We start from the raw sequence: 17,482 nt of genomic DNA, 5'->3' as shown, positions 1-17,482 counted from the left end.
TATACTGCATATAGGCTATAAATATGTTTTTTAAGTTCCCGCATATTTCGCATAATTTAGCATTTAATCGCAACTTTCACAAGTTCCCGCATATTTCGCATAGTTTCGCATTGTCATCGCATAAATTCACACAAAAACCCAGCATAATTCACCGCATAATCAAGGATTTTTGCCCGCAAAATCAAGGATTTTAGCCCGCATAATCAAGGATTTTTGCCCGCGTTTTTCTGGAGGGTCTAAGAATGTATAGATCTACAACACAGATTTCACAGCTCTAGAACACATAGAATAAAAAATTCACCGCTTCACTTCGAACCAAGGATTGATGAGGTTTGATGTTTTCTTTCGTATCTATCAAAGCGAAATTCAGACTATAAAATATCTATGTCTTGATCCAAGGCTATATTATCTTATCACTTGACTGACACAGTGACGCCTCTCTGTATCTTCTGACTGACAGACAAACAGTCAGTCAGAAAGACAGACAGACAGACAGACAGACAGACAGACAGACAGATAGATAAGAAACTAACCCTAACCCTAACCCGTCCCCCATTGGGAATTTTGGCCTAAATTAAGTTTAATTTCACATTCAGGCGTAAAATAATCTTACCCAGGCTATTTGTATTAGATTCCAATTAAACCTGCTTTTCCTAAACAAATACAGTTAATTTGTTCATTCATCATGCTCATGTCACTATAGGGTGTGCCAATATGTAGTTCTAGAGCGGCCATTTCTTGGGTCAACACAGCCTTACACAGGTGTTCTGATTGGACATCAATCAAACAATTGAAACAACTGTGTTTGACCCAAAATATGGCCGCTCTAGGACTACAATTGCGTCACCATTGGCACACACTATATGAGTCAGCCATAAGGAGTTCCCAATGCAGCTATGCAGGGCCGGTGTAGGTAGAGGATCTGCCCCAGCTGAGAATCTGACTGGGGTACGTCACTTCCGTTGCTACGGCAACTCTGTAGGGCCAAAATTCTCCCCCACCTCCAGTGAAGCTCTGTACTAGAGCAGTGTCTGCGTCTTTTATTGAATTCTTTATTCTACATTACATTATTATTTCTTGCTGTCGAATGAGAACATGATAGTGATGATAACATTAAGAATTATATTGCTTTGAATTCTATTGCTAGGCCTTTTTTTTAATCTATTGCTATTTTATTTGAAATCTATTGCTTTGAATTTAGCATTTATCACTTTAGCCAGTCTGCTTAATTAAAATTGTTTTATCACTGGCAGTAATTAACAGGGTTCATGAACGAGTATGTTAAATTAAGTCTTTTTATGATCTTTTATTATTATTAGTCACATTTCCATGCACCACAATGCTATTTCTGCCATCCATGCACCACAATGCTATTTCTGCCAGACATCCATTCACCACAATGCTAAGACATCCATTCGCCACAATGCTATTTCTGCCAGACATCCATGCACCACAATGCTATTTCTGACAGACATTCGTTCACCACAATGCTATTTCTGCCAGACATCCATGCACCACAATGCTATTTCTGCCAGAAATCCATGCACCACAATGCTAGTTCTGACATCATGCATTGTGGTGCATGGATTTCTGGCAGAAATAGCATTGTGGTGCATGGATGTCTGGCAGAAATAGCATTGTGGCGAATGGATGTCTTAGCATTGTGGCGAATGGATGTCTGGCAGAAATAGCATTGTGGCGAATGGATGTCTGGCAGAAATAGCATTGTGATGCATGGATGTCTGGCAGAAATAGCATTGTGGTGAATGGATGTCTGGCAGAAATAGCATTGTGGCGAATGGATGTCTTAGCATTGTGGCGAATGGATGTCTGGCAGAAATAGCATTGTGGCGAATGGATGTCTTAGCATTGTGGTGAATGGATGTCTGGCAGAAATAGCATTGTGGTGCATGGATGTCTGGCAGAAATAGCATTGTGGTGCATGGATGTCTGGCAGAAATAGCATTGTGGTGCATGGAAATGTGACTAATAATAATAAAAGATCATAAAAAGACTTTAACATACTCGTTCATGAACCCTGTTAATTACTGCCAGTGATAAAACAATTTTAATTAAGCAGACTGGCTAAAGTGATAAATGCTAAATTCAAAGCAATAGATTTCAAATATAATAGCAATAGATTAAAAAAAGGCCTAGCAATAGATTTCAAAGCAATATAATTCTTAATGTTAACATCACTATCATGTTCTCATTCGACTGCAAGAAATAATAATGTAATGTAGAATAAAGAATTCAATAAAAGACGCAGACACTGCTCTAGTACAGAGCTTCACTGGAGGTGGGGGAGAATTTTGGCCTTATAGAGTTGCCGTAGTTTTGGGAATGTATCGTTTCCGTGTTCAATAAAGGTTATTCAAAGCCAAAAGCCAATCGCAACAGCGCAAGCAACGGAAGTGACGTACCCCAGCCAGATTCTCAGCTAGGGCAGATCTTCTACCGACACCGGACTGGGACCCCACACAGTAGGTGGTGCAGGGCTGGACTGGCGGTGCAGGGCCGGACCAGGGCATCACACAGTAGGCGTTGCAGGGCCAGACTGGGCCCCCACACAGTAGGCGTTGCAGGGCCGGACCGGGGCATCACACAGTAGGCGTTGCAGGGCCAGACTGGGCCCCCACACAGTAGGCGGTGCAGGGCCGGACTGGGGCATCACGCAGTAGGCGTTGCAGGGCCAGACTGCATGGGCCCCCACACAGTAGGGGTGCAGGGCCGGACTGGGGCACCACACAGTAAGGAGTGCAGGGATGGACTGGGCCCTCACACAGTAGGCGGTGCAGGGCCAGACTGGGCCCCCACGTGGTAGGCGTTGCAGGGCCGTATCAGTTGGATCACTACTGCAACGTAGCTGTGAGATCGCAGGCGCGATCTCTAGATGTTCGCGGCCCTTCTGTGGTACTAGACTGTCTAGTACCACACTAACAGAATCCATATGGCCAAGTCGCCAAGACAGATGTCCAAGACAGCCCATATCTGTGTGGCTGGTTCTACAGACAGAGATCTCCATGTATGGGCATAAAAGCAATTGTATGTATGATGTCAGATATCATAGACATCATAGGACTTTTACATAATGAATAGCCTAACTGAGTAAGCATGTTTGGGCTCTCACAGCATATCTCCATTTAGTCTACAACATGGATCTCCATATATGGGTACCAGGGGTCCCCATATAGGCCTATGGGTAACTGGTCCGATATACATCACTGGCCAGATGGCCAAGGCATGGCGCAACCTCGCCCTTTGAGGTCCCTTGTCGCCCTTAGGTGTCTTACTAGTATAGTAGGTGGATGTTTAAATATGGTTTGGAATGGCACAGAGTAAACAGTCTACATCCTTGCACCCTAGCATCCAGCACCTTCATTCTACGTATCTAAACAAAGTTTTATTTTATATCCTAACTTATTGCTGAAACATACATCACAACCATTGCTATTATTACCAACTATCACTATAAGCATTAACACCATTTATAAACATCTACACATTTCTGTTGAGTCTAAGATTTCAGTCAGTAACTGTCAGTAACAAGTATCATTTGCTATTTCATTTATGGTCAAAGGCCCCCTTTCAAATCATCAGGTCAGCTTTAATGTCATTGATGGGATGCCCTTGAGGCCTAGATCTAAGGCCAGTCTGACCCACTAAAAGCAGAGGTGAACTTTGTAGTTAGTGACATCCTATCAAACCTGGAGCCCGTGGGGAGAATTTAAATAAAATGATCTATATAATATAATATATTATATTATAATATATTATATTATATTATATTATATTATATAATATAATATAATTAATATATATAATATAATAATATATATAATATAATATTATATATATAATATTATATTATATTATATTATATTATATTATATTATATTATTATATTATATTATATTATATTATATTATATAATATAATATAATATAATATAATATAATATAATATAATATAATATAATATAATATTATATAATATAATATAATATTATATTATATAATATTATATTATATTATATTATATTATATTATATTATATTATATTATATTATATTATATAATATAATATAATATAATATATTATAATATAATATTATATAATATAATATAATATAATATAATATAATATTATATTATATTATATAATATTATATTATATTATATTATATTATATTATATTTATATAATATAATATAATATAATATAATATAATATATAATATAATATTATATAATATAATATAATATAATATAATATAATATTTTTTTCCATGTGAAGAGAGAACTGGAGTGAATGCCTTTTAGTTTTTGTTTGTTTGTTAATCTGAGTCACAGCCGGTGACAGACGACACAGTCACACTCAATAGGAAACTGGAGTTTTACTGCCATCTGCTGCCCAATAAATGGACGTACTTTCTTATGTGGCTTATTTGACAGAATTCGTTTTCTTGCTGTGATGCAGGTGTGAAATCAAAAGTAATACAGTTAGATAAACATTATCCGACTTGCAGAAAACACTCTTTCAGTTCATGTGAAACAACAGTACTGTTGTGTCAAGCCATATTGCGCTTTCTTGTGGTCTAAATCGTTTTAGTAGCCCTTGTATCTGAACTGTACTGTCCTGTACCTTTCCTATGCAAACTTCTAATAAAGTATTCATTATTCAATCAATCACTTGGTGAGACTTGTAGTTTGTCATGGAAGAAAATACACTTCAAATCCCATAATGCTTCACGATCTCCAAAGCCAGGTGCACGCCTACGCGTCATAAACCCATCGAGTGACAGTAATCCGCACAGTAGCTAGAGCTGAATCCTATGCGGTTATTTGTTTAAACCACTGTTAGCTGGTGTTTTGCATTAAATACAACCAAAATGGACAACTCCGGGAAGGAAAAGGAAGCGATTCAATTAATGGCTGATGCCGATAAGAAAATCAAGTCATCTGGCTCTTTCATGGGAGGGATGTTTGGAGGGTAAGGGATCACTGCACCAAACGAGCAGCTACAGTAGCTCTCTGGTCAAATGTTAGCATATAAGACGCTCACGACAAGCTACACAGTCAATTTTGCATTGCAAGTGTTGTTGTTTTCTGTGCACATGTGAGATATGACAATTAATTATAATAAGGGACATTAAGTAGCTGTATTCCATTACTGGAGACGTTTCATGAGATCAGTGATGATGAACCATGGGTAGCCAGCCCGACTGTATGGTCGTGTTCTCAATGTAAACAGAATGGTTTATGCATGTCAGACTCGAGTCAGGCCATATTGACATCCACACCTAAATGGGAAGCCCCACCACCAAAATTACAAAATAGCAGTGGAAAAACATGCTTATAAGTACTAATACATTATGGGTTTGTTTACGTGTGTATAAGGTTTGTAGGAGTAAAACAGACCATAGCCTACATTGATTTATGTATGAGAAGGGTAAGAAATGTCCATATTTTCCATCTGCTAATCAAACCCTTAAAGAATGTGAATAACACAATTAGTTTTTTGTGTTTAAACTTAAAGCAATCTAAGACTGAGCCTTTTAATCACTATTTGCATGGTTGTATGTGGTGTTGGTTTCCTTTTCAGAATTGTAGCTAAATCTCCCAGTAAAGGCCAGGTTTTAGCTGTCCATAAGGGTTTTTTGACTTTGTCTTCACACTGCATACACCCAAGTAAATACAAGCAGTAAGCACATACATTCAGTATTAATAATTACTGTATTTTGAAGAGTTAAAAGTGTACGTTTGATGGTGGTAGGTTAAGTTAACACAAGCTGTTTTTCCCCTAGGCATCAACACGGTTTGCACATAAAATGCATCATCATATCAGTGCAACGCTTTGGGATTGGGAATACTATTTATATATGTACATCCCTAATTGAAATAGCTCACAATATAAAAACATTAAGTGAATTGTCAGTGATTGATTATATTGCCTCAGAAAGAAAACAGGTTGTTTGCATGCATCCAAGGAGGACAGCTAGTGCCTCTATGACTCAGTATTTGTTTTCCAACCCTCAGTTGTTGTAGGTGACCCAGATGATGCTGTTTGTGCTTATTCACTCTGGAGTAGAGTTCTCAAATTCTGCCCGAACCCGACAACACCCGAACCTGACCGACATTTAGGGTAGGGTAGGGCCTAAAATGTATGCTAATTAGTAGGGCCTGGTAGGGCCTTGGGCTCAATGAAAAAAGAAAATATATTTTTTTATTATTTTATTACTATTACTCTGTTATAGACCCGACCATACCCGACCCGACCCGACGTTTTCGGGCCGGGTAGGGCCTAAAATGTATGCTAACTAGTAAGGCCGGATAGGGCCTCGGGCCTGCCCAGTTATGGCCCAGTTAGGGCCGGGCCTTAATTATCAGGCCCGTTGAGAACTCTACTCTGGAGGGGCTTTAGACTGCCCACAGTGGCCAGGCAGCCTCAGCGGTGATGTCTACTGTCCTGTTTGAATGACCAGGGAACATTTACATTTTCAGAGGGCTCCCAGGGGTGTTTGTCCCTGAGGATAAAGCAATATAGTGAGATTTACAGTGCTGTATATTGACAGGTTTGACGTTAGTGTGACCAAAACATTTAAATAAATTAAAATGATATGTTTGAGTGTTTCCTTTCTCTGTCTTTTGAGTAGCGGACCGCACAAAGTGGAAGAGGCATGCGAGATGTACTGCAGAGCAGCCAACATGTTCAAGATGGCCAAGAACTGGACCGGTATGACGAGTCGACTGTATTGTTATCACAAACACATCCAGTTTTAATTAACCAGAGTACATTAATCAAAGTAGTAAGTCACAACTTACCTGAGAGATTGTTGCAGTTGTTAATTTCATGGGCAGAGTCGCTGTTTGTGACTGTATATCTGCAGAGCACAGCAATATTGAACATACCTCAAGGCAAAAAAAAAGAGGTGTCCAATGTAAGCTAAATATATACTGTCTCTGTACATGCTTGTACATATAATGCTGCAATAACCAATTTTTGACAAGCAGTAAGTCGACTCCAAAGAAGGTGGTAATTTCTGTGAGAGTGTTTTCTGCTGGTGTTTCAGTCCGAGTGTATGAAAGGGTGCATTGGAAATGCGCACCGGTTAGGGTTAGGGTTAGTTTTAGGCATAGTTTTACTGAAGTTAAGGTTAGGGTTAGGGTTGGGTTTAGGCATAGTTTTACTGAGGTTAGGGTTAGGATTAGGGTTAGGTTTAGGCACTCACTACACTGAGCACACACCCGGTGCGCATTTCCGAACGCACCCTTTGATACGCTCGGACTGAAACACCAGCAGAAAACACTCTCCTGGTAATTTCTAGCAGTTTGTGAACAATGTTGCATAAATCACAATTTGGTGTTCAGTGGTGAATCCCCACTATACAGGTAAAATACACATATAGCATCGGAAAACTGGCTTCTGTCATGTCTAGTGGCATAGTGACCTTATACTGTATCTTCTTTGGCCAAATGGGAAAAAGTAATGCTTGGTGTTACTAATATATAAGCAGTATTATGTTTATGTGTATAGATTATAATCTACTGTATGTGTAGCTTCTATACAACTTCCACATTATGGTTTTACACTTTGCTCCTTTGTAAACTGCACAAGGTGGCGCTGTTTGACAGACCGTAGATATTTATAGTAAACTGAGGGGCTGAAACTGGCAACATCAGTGCTTCTTATTACATTAATCAAAGGGGTCATATGTTGTTGTTGTTGTTTTTTATTTTTATTAAAGATATGTTTTTGGGCTTTTATGCTTTTATTGATAGGACAGTAGACAGACAGGAAATGGGGAGAGAGACGGGGTGTGACTCGCAGCAAAGGTAGTCGGGATCGGGAATCGAACCAGCGACACGCTGTCAGGCTACACTGAGCCTATGTGGTATGCGGTATGTGGTATGTTTTTTTTTAAATCAGAATCTTCATAACCTCTTCTCTGTGTTCTTTGTCCAGGTGCTGGAAATGCGTTTTGCAAGGCGGCTCGTCTGCACTTGCAACTCCAGAACAAACACGACTGTGCCGTCGCATACATCGATGCAGGAAACGCTTTCAAAAAGGCAGACCCCAATGGTGAGATGCGATGTATCCTCATTACATTCATGTCTAAACCTCCTCACGTCAAAACATACACGTACATAGTAGAGAGAAACAAAATGAGTTGACAATATAATACAGCCTCAAATCATTATAAAATCAAATACTGTACCTCATCATTGTAATGTTCGAATAAAGCGCTAGACTTGTCATAGTCAAGCCCTTTGCACACAGGATTGGATTTGGTGTGCAATGCTGTGCGGAATCGGTGCTGCAGATCCCAAAAGGAGTCATAAAAGGAGTGATGAGTTTTTTACCGCATGCGACAAGACGCACAAATCGAACTGGGTTCGATCGAGAAAAAGACGCACGGCCGCAGCCACTCGTCGCACGGCTAATTCGGATCCGGTGTGCATGAGGTCGTAGAGAATCTTTGTTTTCTTTTAAAAAAATGGAATTGTCCGTTTTATCCGTGCAGATAAACGCGCCTGTGTGCAAAGGGCTTCAATGAGCATTTTATAAAGGGGCTAGTTATTATTGGCTGTTACTCAGTCTATGTAAACACATGATGGAGCCAAAACAAGTTTAAGAAAATGACAGGTCACAATGACAGCCTTGCCCTCGTTTCGTAGCTACATTGGCACTGACAGATTGGTTGGAGAGAGGGAGGACAGGACACAAAGATGCTAAGCAATTTAAGCAAACAATAACTAATAATAAGCCATTGTCTGTGGAAACACTCAAACTGCAGGCAAGAGGGGTCTGTATTACTCTGTAATCACGATCCATTGAAATCACAAAAACCTGGTAACGAATGCAGACAAATGCAGAGGGAGAGAGTAGGTGAGAGGAGCTCAGAGACTCGGAGGAGGTCCCCTGGTGGTCTAAGCCTATTGCAACATAATATCATTGTTAAATCAGGCCATTCAGCCACACACTGCAGATACCAGCTTGTGACCTCATTATCAGGCAAAACAACGCTGTACTCTTTCCTTCAGTCCTTCTAACTTGGACTGGTGGAGAGCAAGTGATGAATTAATCACAGTGTGTTGAACATGTTGCTCTTCATTTGGATGTTGTTTTCAGTTGATCTATGTCCCCCCACCAGCCACTTCCATCAGCAGCACATCAAGTTTTGTCATATGAGATTGAAGAAAGATGCCGTGGGCTTTTATTTTATAACCTCTGTTTGTCCCTAGATCACAGGGTTGTTGCGTAATACTGTAGTTTATCTGGCAGTATACAGCATATTCAGTCTTTATGTGCACTGCAGTGAAGACGCAAACAGTCCTTCCTTGTTTGGTTTTAATTTATCATTCCGTTTTAGTGTTTTAAGTCACATGGCATGCGTGCTGTGCTGTTCAACCATCTGACATCCCTATTTTGGGCATGTCATTATAGCTAAACCCCATACATAACTCTCAGTCTGTTCGTACAACACGCCCTCATCCATTTTTCTCCCGACATTGGGTTGATCAATTGATCTGAACTTCTAAATGGTCACTGACCATTATTATGCAGAGGGAGTAAAGCTTTCCCTAATTTAAGCTGGTTATTAGCATTGCCACAAGCTGTGCGATATGTAGTCACAGTCCCATTGCCCGGATGGATGGCAATGCTGATCTGTAGTCGCAGCCTGGATTTGTGGGCAAGGATTTGTTTTCAGAAATTAGTATTTTACAATTGTGTACAAACTCACAATTGTGACCCGTTGTGAGGTTATATTGTACAACAAATAGGAGCTGCGATCTACAGTACAATTACAGTATACCTGTATATGGGGCTTAAGTAGTTAAGGATCTGTCTGATTTTAAACAAAGCTAACCAATGTTGCATGTCTTTAACTGTGCCCTCCTCTTCTCTTAATGCGGCCAATAGAGGCAATCAAGTGTTTAAATGCAGCCATCGATATATACACAGACATGGTAAGATGCATGCAGAGTTTGCAGACACAAACTAGTCATTCTGCCTATGTTTCATACAGGTATCTTCGTGTTCATTTAGCCTTTGCTTTTCTTGAATTGTGTGCACTTCTCGATTTTTTAAAACACATTTTTGGACACTACTCCTACAGATTTTGGCCTAAAATCACGAAAATCGCTACACAGCATGTCTACACTCATGTCATCATAATGGATCTGTCCCATATAGCGCCACCATCAGGACGATTTTTTCAATCACATTTTTGGACACTGCTTCTACACATTTTGGCCTAAAATCACGCTGTGACCTGACGGTCGCTTATCTCCCGATTAGGGAGTCTTACTGGTTGTTGTGCTGACAAGATACCTTTCCCTATGACCAGAATCCTTTTGATAAATCTAAATCTTTTTATTAACATTTGTCTGTAGGCCACCCGCATTATTGTGAACAGATTTTTACAGACTTGAGAGTCATCTCTAGAGATGTGTGTAACATGTCATTGTGTCACCTGTCAAACTGCAGCATTGCTACTTGAGGAGGGTTGAGTGAGTAGACACAGTTAGTAGTGATTTTTTCCCCTCCACCTCCAGGGAAGGTTCACCATCGCAGCAAAACACCACATCAGCATCGCAGAGGTCTACGAGTCCGAACTGGTGGATATCGAAAAGGTGGGTGTTTGTGGCTGGATGGGTACCTCCGTATGAGTGCGCACATGCATGAGTTGTTTGCATGTGTGTCTCCCTGTGCATGCTTTTACTGCTACATGCACGCAGTGTTTGTACTGTACTGTACTGTAATCGTGAAACGAGTCTTAATCAGCCATGATAAGTGATTAACATGGGAATGGCTAAGCCTGTTAATCTGAATGATCTCTTTAAAGTTCATCTTCCTTTTTCTTTTACAGGCCATTGCACATTATGAGCAGGCAGCAGATTACTACAAAGGAGAGGAGTCAAACAGGTAACATTTCTGCTCCACACTGCTCTAGAAATCATTATAGCAATAAATATAAGACTTAATGTAAAATGGATGGATGAAATCAACTGAATAATTGCAAATGCAACGGGAAAGCAAGACTTTCAAACTTTGATTGGATTTAGGAGTAAGATGGGGTATGTTTGGAAGTACGCGCTGAGAATCTGTGACGCTCCGACCCAAAGAGCGCCTGGGCTCCGTTGCTCTCTGGAATGTATTTTCAAAAGCATCCTTAGGAGACTATTTCTGTCGCATGTTTTGTAGTGGCGAGGCATGGGATCTTGTTAAATGAAGAATCTACACAGTATTATTGAGCTTCCTTTTTATGTCATTAGTGTCAGCTCTCATTATTCCTCTGCCAGGCACTCTAAAGTCTGATTTATACTGTGTCCTAGGACAGGAGTATAAACTAGGCATAATGTGCTTGCTTGTACTGTAGCGTTAGACAGTACATACACAGACAAACATCAGACAGATCCAACCTGATCTCCCTATTTTGGCCTTGTAATTATACGCAAGCCTTTTCAAAAGAAAAGAAATTGGGAAAATGGACAATCTACAGCGCGTCGCAATGCAGTGCCTTGTGAGCTTATAGATCTTTTCCGTGACACTGTTATACGACAAAGAAGATTACATATACAGAAAAAGATGAAATATGGACGTGCATGATTCTGCCTGACAGCGATGACATGTTTGAGTCCAGTTTTTCTATGTGGCCTTTCTCTGTCTTAGCTCTGCCAACAAGTGTCTGCTGAAGGTGGGTGCCTACAGCGCTCAGTTGGAACAGTACCAGAAGGCTATTGAGATTTACGAGCAGGTAGGTCTGACGACTCTGGTATACAGCATTTGTACTTAGTGAGCTGATGAGTGCATGTTGTGGGAGCTAATGAGTATTCTTTCTGCTTGCGTCCTTGTTTTGTGTTTGTACAGGTTGGAGCTAACACTATGGACAACCCACTACTGAAATACAGCGCAAAAGAGTACTTCTTCAAGGCCTCCCTGTGTCATTTTATTGTGGACGAACTGAACGCTAAGGCAAGTTCTCACCGCCAGTACAACCGTACAACCCATAGAGCCCTGATTGAGTGATAGAAGGGCAGAATCTGTGTGAAAGAGAACAGAGTTAGAATACATAACTTAAAATAATATAATAATAATAATTACCTATATTCTTCCACGGGGGAAATTTAGTTTCAGCTTAACCCAGCTGAGTGCTGCCCACAAGGAGCGTGGGGGAGGGGAGCAGTTAGGGGTTAGGTGTCTTGCTCATGGACACTTTGACACATTGGTGGAATCTTACCTGGGACCTCCGGAGTCCTAGGCAGGCTCATTCAGCTTTGGCCGCTCATTCAGCTATGGCCGCCCCAAAACTATCATTCCCAGTAGAGCTGGGATCGGGCCCATTTTTTCTGTCCGTTCCGAAACGTGTCCGAGAGATTTTTGTCCACCCCGAATCGCCGAGGCCCGAACCTTATGTTTCCAACGCTTTTTCGCCTCATTTCTTTTTCTTTGAGGAAGCCACTGATTTACACTCACTAGCAAACTTGTTCTAATGTGCAGTGCATGCAGCGTGCCCCCTGCATGTTACCCTGTGATCTATTAAGCCACACTGTGGATTGTGAAAATGTTTAAATAGTAGGCTACGTTGATTATTAAATAATACAAATAATAACGTGCGCTGCGCTATAGATGTCTGACACAGTGACTCACTCATTCTGCATTTCTGCGCCTCGAAAATAGCAGATTTACAAGCTCACAACGCGGCGCAGATGCGAGGCGTTGTGAGCTTGTAGATCAGACACCTTTGTCATGGAACACACCGCGATGAAGAAGTATAAAAGCCAGGATTTACTTGAGTGATGTTATGTGTGTTGAACGGACTGACGGACGAGGCTGCCACTGCACTGCGACTGCACACAACAGCGCCAAAAAATAAACATCCAGTGCAAGGTAAAGTAGTGGGAACACAAGCTAGGAGCTCCATTCAGCGGCACGCCACTTCCGATCAAACCACAACAACGCGTTTACCTCAGCGTGGGACTTTTCTCCATGCTCAAAGTTACGTCTCCGTGGCTGCAGCATTAGTGTGAGCAGCACACACACACACACACACACACACACACACACACACACACACACACACACACAGGAGTTGTACGCTGCGTGCATCATCAGAGAGAATGCATGATGCATGTCATAGGTAGGCAGAGGCTATATCACCAATTAGGTCCGACCCGAATCGACGTCCGACAATTAATTATGAAAATGCGTCCGCCCCGAGCCCATCTGGCTTGTCGGGCCCCACAGGTTTTCAGTCGGGTATCCCAGCTCTAATTCCAAGGTCCCACAGAGTGACTTGTTAATCATTTTAACTGTTAAACTTAAAACAGTGGACAATTAACATGGGAGAAACACTGTGAAAATATTTTAAAAAAAACGGGTAGAGGAATATCATGCATTAGAAGTGTCTCTCTCCTTTTTTTAACCCCAGTCTCTAGAGCACTAGTAACACAGCCACTAGTACTATCTCACCTTGATTACCGCTCTGCAATATGGTCGGGTGCAGACAAAACACATCTGTCTAAGCTTCAAATAGCTCAGAATAAAGCTGCAAGGCTTGTGTGAGGCAGAGTACTGAGAGATTGCATGCCAGTCTCTCATGGCTCAGTACAGTAGACTAGTGGAGAGGTTGGCATGCAATTTAGTGGGTGTCTTTGGGAATATTTGTCATAGTAAACGACCAATTTGTCTGTACTCGCAAAGAATTATGTGAGAGATATCATAGTCACATTATCAGGCAGGCTAAAATGCAGTACGCAGATCTGTATGTATGTAATGGCCATTACAATATGGAATACGTTACCAACTATATAATGATCACTGACTTGTTCTGGGCTGTTCAATTAAAACTAGTATCGAAAAGATGCCGTCCAACCTCTCATGGCTCACAAGGATTTCCCCAGGGTTGGCTAAATTCTTCAAAGGTTCCTTCCTTGAATAACGTCGAAGGAACGTTATTTGATGAGTTGTGATGTTTTTCTTCCTTTTTTCCCCACTTGACTTATGTCTTGAAAAGGTTTTTATTAAGACTATTACATGTTTTATTATGTTTTGTTATTTGTTTGTTGTGAACTTCAGGAAGAGTAGCTGCTTACTGTAGTGGCAGCTAATGGAGATCCAAATAAAAAATAAAGAGTTTGGGGTTGTGTCATGGTCATTGCCTTGCCATGATATAACTGAAAATATCAAAGATATTTTCAATGGTTACTCTGCTGATTAAAAGAAATGTAATAATCCGCCCCAGTGACTTACATTGCACAGTGAAATAGGTCTGAAGGTCACTCATAGCACATAAACGACACAAAGTGCATTCTGTATTTCTTTTTAATTAAAATGTCAACTTTCTGTGTCACTGTGCCTTTACGCATTCTTTCACCAAATGTCAACAGCAATCAAAATAACAGATTTCCCATCTCACACCACTTTGCGACACGTCTTTCCCATCACTCTGCAATGTCCTGTTCCAGTAATGCAGGAGAAACTCCATAAAGTAATCTTTGTCTCCACAGATTGCTGTTGAGAAGTACGAGGAGATGTTTCCAGCCTTCTCAGATTCGAGGGAATGCAAGCTGTTGAAGGTACCTAGCTGTTGATAATGGGGAGGGATATAACAGAAGGTTGTGTTCGTTTTGTACTGTTAACGCTATGGCGATGTCTGTTGCTCTGTGTGTCCGTAGTAGAGTCCCATTGAATAGTTATAATTATTTATTAAACCATATAGTGAAATCATCTTATCCCACAATGCATTGCCCTGAAATAAAACTGCCCACGTTGTTCTGGCACATAATTGCATGATGAACAGTCTGGTGGTGACCGTAGTGAATGTCCAATAGTTTTGTTTTAAAGAATGTTTTTTTAGCCTTTAAACTATGGTACTTTATTTCAGGTTAAAGCTTTTACTGTTCTGAACACACACACACACACACACACACACACAATTCTCGCACTAATAATAACACATTTTCCTCCTGTCAATCTATTCTGTCTTTATCTCTAACCCATTTCCTGTTTTGCAGAAACTCCTGGATGCCCATGAGGAACAGAACGCGGAGGCGTTCACGGACGCGGTAAGTCTGTGAGAGTTGTGCAGTTTTCCATTCTAAAACGATTTAAATGGCTCAAAATAACACCCCTGACGATGAGTGTTCCTGTATTACCTCAGGTAAACATTGAGTGATCAAATCTCATCACTCTGCTGCTGTCTAATTAAAATATGATTACAGACAGGATCCCAAAATCAAACATTGATTCTACCCTCCAAACTGGAAGACCAGTATACCACCTTTGTAGAATTCTGACATACGTAGTGTGGTACACTACCTTGTTGTCAATACCGGTTGTTGCCATGGATTAACACGAATATGACAATATATTACAAATATATAGTTAATAAAAAATAGAATATGCCTGGACAGAATTATATTAAATGGTATATCTGACCGTTACCATGAATATGTTAGAAGTAATTGTGCAGAACCAGTGTGAATGCTGCCTGACTCTCGACACCACCTTATTCTTACGGGTGATTTATTTACTACTTAGTAGTGTGCCCATTTTGTGTACCAAAGTATATTGTGCTGTGACGATTTCGTGCACCAAAGTATATTGTGCATTGGTGTGCAACACCACACTACAAAGTGTATCAAGCCCCTTACGGCCTTCTCCATCTATGTGTAGGTGAAGGAGTTTGACTCCATCTCTCGTCTGGACCAGTGGCACACCACCCTGCTGTTGCGCATCAAAAAGACCATCCAGGGTGACGAAGGGGACCTCAAGTGACGAGGGGGAGAGAAACCCCAGGGTGCAAATGCAGCATGGAGGGTGGACTCCATAACGCCATGCTACCCATCACCTACACTAACACTAAAGCCTGATTTATATTTAGTTACATGCTGGTGTCACGCACCTATGAAAGAACATCTACAAGCTTGTAGATCGGCTGTTTCCAGTGGGTGACACGAAGCAGCGCAGCAAAGTATGAATCAGGCACAACCCTCACTCACTAACACCCCTTCACTCATTACATTTACTTTATAGTGCACTAGCCAACCCAGGTCCCCCTCTTACAGGGTACATCAGAATGATTAACTGCTGCAATCCATAGAGCATTTCATTTTTTCTTAATTTACACGTTCCGTTCTATTTAGATGGAGTATGAGGGTTCCCCACTGCAACGCCTTTAAAGCCAGTTAAAACGCAAAAACGTAGTTTATCCACATTAACCCTAGCATCCCAAATCTGGGCATGTCATAATAGTTGAACATTCTGCAAAAATACACAAACATTCGGTGAATATAGCGGATCTACAAGCTCAACGTGTTTTGTCACACGTTTTTGAGCTTGTAGATCTATTTTTGCTGAAGAGATTTGGTGTAGAGCGGAGGAAAAAAGGGGACCAAGTACAGCATAGACCCCTGGGATACCCCGGTCAAACGAAGCATAGGGTTTAAGTGGATAAAGGATAGCTATGTTTCCAGTTTGATAAGGAGTGACCCAGGGGCTTACTTCATGTGGCATTAAAGAGGTGGATCTGATGTTAGTATTGACATGATTTGTACAATCAGTTCTTTGGCAGTCAAATATTTTTATAATTTGTTATTTATTGTATTTATAGTTTTCTTTACTAAATATCATTATCGATTGTCAATCAATCCAATGCCTAGTGTTCATGACTTCCATTTGACACATGTATTATCAGTAAAAGTGTATTTTGGGGGTCCAAGGTAGAATAGAAGACTGACATCCTTAATGTCATAATTGTTCTTTTAACTTACGTTATTTCAGTCATAAAAATAGACCATTTCAGTTTCAAACAGGAAGAGACTTGACTTCACAAAAGGTTGATGCAAAATAGACTGTTAGGACACCCATACTTAATTATCTCACACACTGATGCTTTTTCTGCACATACTGAACTAGTATTCATCTACAGTTCTATTCCTAATGTGAGTGGATCAACCAGTAATATTATTTTGAATGTCTGAATCTATAAGCCATGATTTATAGTTTGCCTGTGGGAAAACTGTATTTTTTAATGAAGAATTCTCGCAAGGCTTCCCTTACTCTTTCCAGGGGCAAGAAAACTCACCATCACCCATCAATCATGTTGTGCTGTATTGTATTGTGAACTTAGCCGTATCATTGAAGGTTTGCTAGTGTAGTGCACCTTCTAAATGGCCAGTCGCTAAGCATGCCATTGTGTATAGTTTAGTGTTGTACTTTGTGTATTAGTGTGAGCCGCACCAAAGTTTTTACTAAAGGGCCAGTCATCCTACTTATCAAGCTTCTTCCAGAAAGAATAACAGTGGACTTGTTATGACTTGACCTGTATGCTTGTTCGAATGGACAAAATTAAAGATATTTATCTCCCAAACTCCCCTTGTTGTCTTTTTGCTGTTCATTAAGGCTCATTACAAAGGCAGTTATGACATACTGGATATCCATTTACTTTAAATAACCTTTATTGTACAGCAATTCCA

General features: G+C 40.5%; 1 protein-coding gene across 1 annotated transcript; it reads left to right on the top strand.

Moving 5' to 3' along the window:
- Positions 1-4,890: 4,890 nt before the first annotated feature.
- On the top strand, positions 4,891-17,339 carry napbb (N-ethylmaleimide-sensitive factor attachment protein, beta b; the record flags this gene model as incomplete). The annotated part of the gene is made up of 11 exons (XM_080744305.1): positions 4,891-4,991; positions 6,655-6,734; positions 7,965-8,081; positions 9,924-9,970; positions 10,559-10,636; positions 10,873-10,928; positions 11,676-11,760; positions 11,874-11,978; positions 14,513-14,581; positions 15,020-15,070; positions 15,681-17,339. 11 exons carry the CDS (start codon positions 4,891-4,893, stop codon positions 15,780-15,782), a joined length of 891 nt encoding a protein of 296 aa, XP_080600431.1. The 3' UTR covers positions 15,783-17,339.
- Positions 17,340-17,482: the final 143 nt, after the last annotated feature.

This window comes from Nannobrachium achirus (genome assembly GCF_963921795.1).
Source record: "Nannobrachium achirus genome assembly, chromosome: 16".
NCBI lineage: Eukaryota > Metazoa > Chordata > Actinopteri > Myctophiformes > Myctophidae > Nannobrachium > Nannobrachium achirus.
The sequence above is the reverse complement of the archived record's forward strand: the minus strand, read 5'-3'. Positions and strand labels throughout refer to the sequence as shown.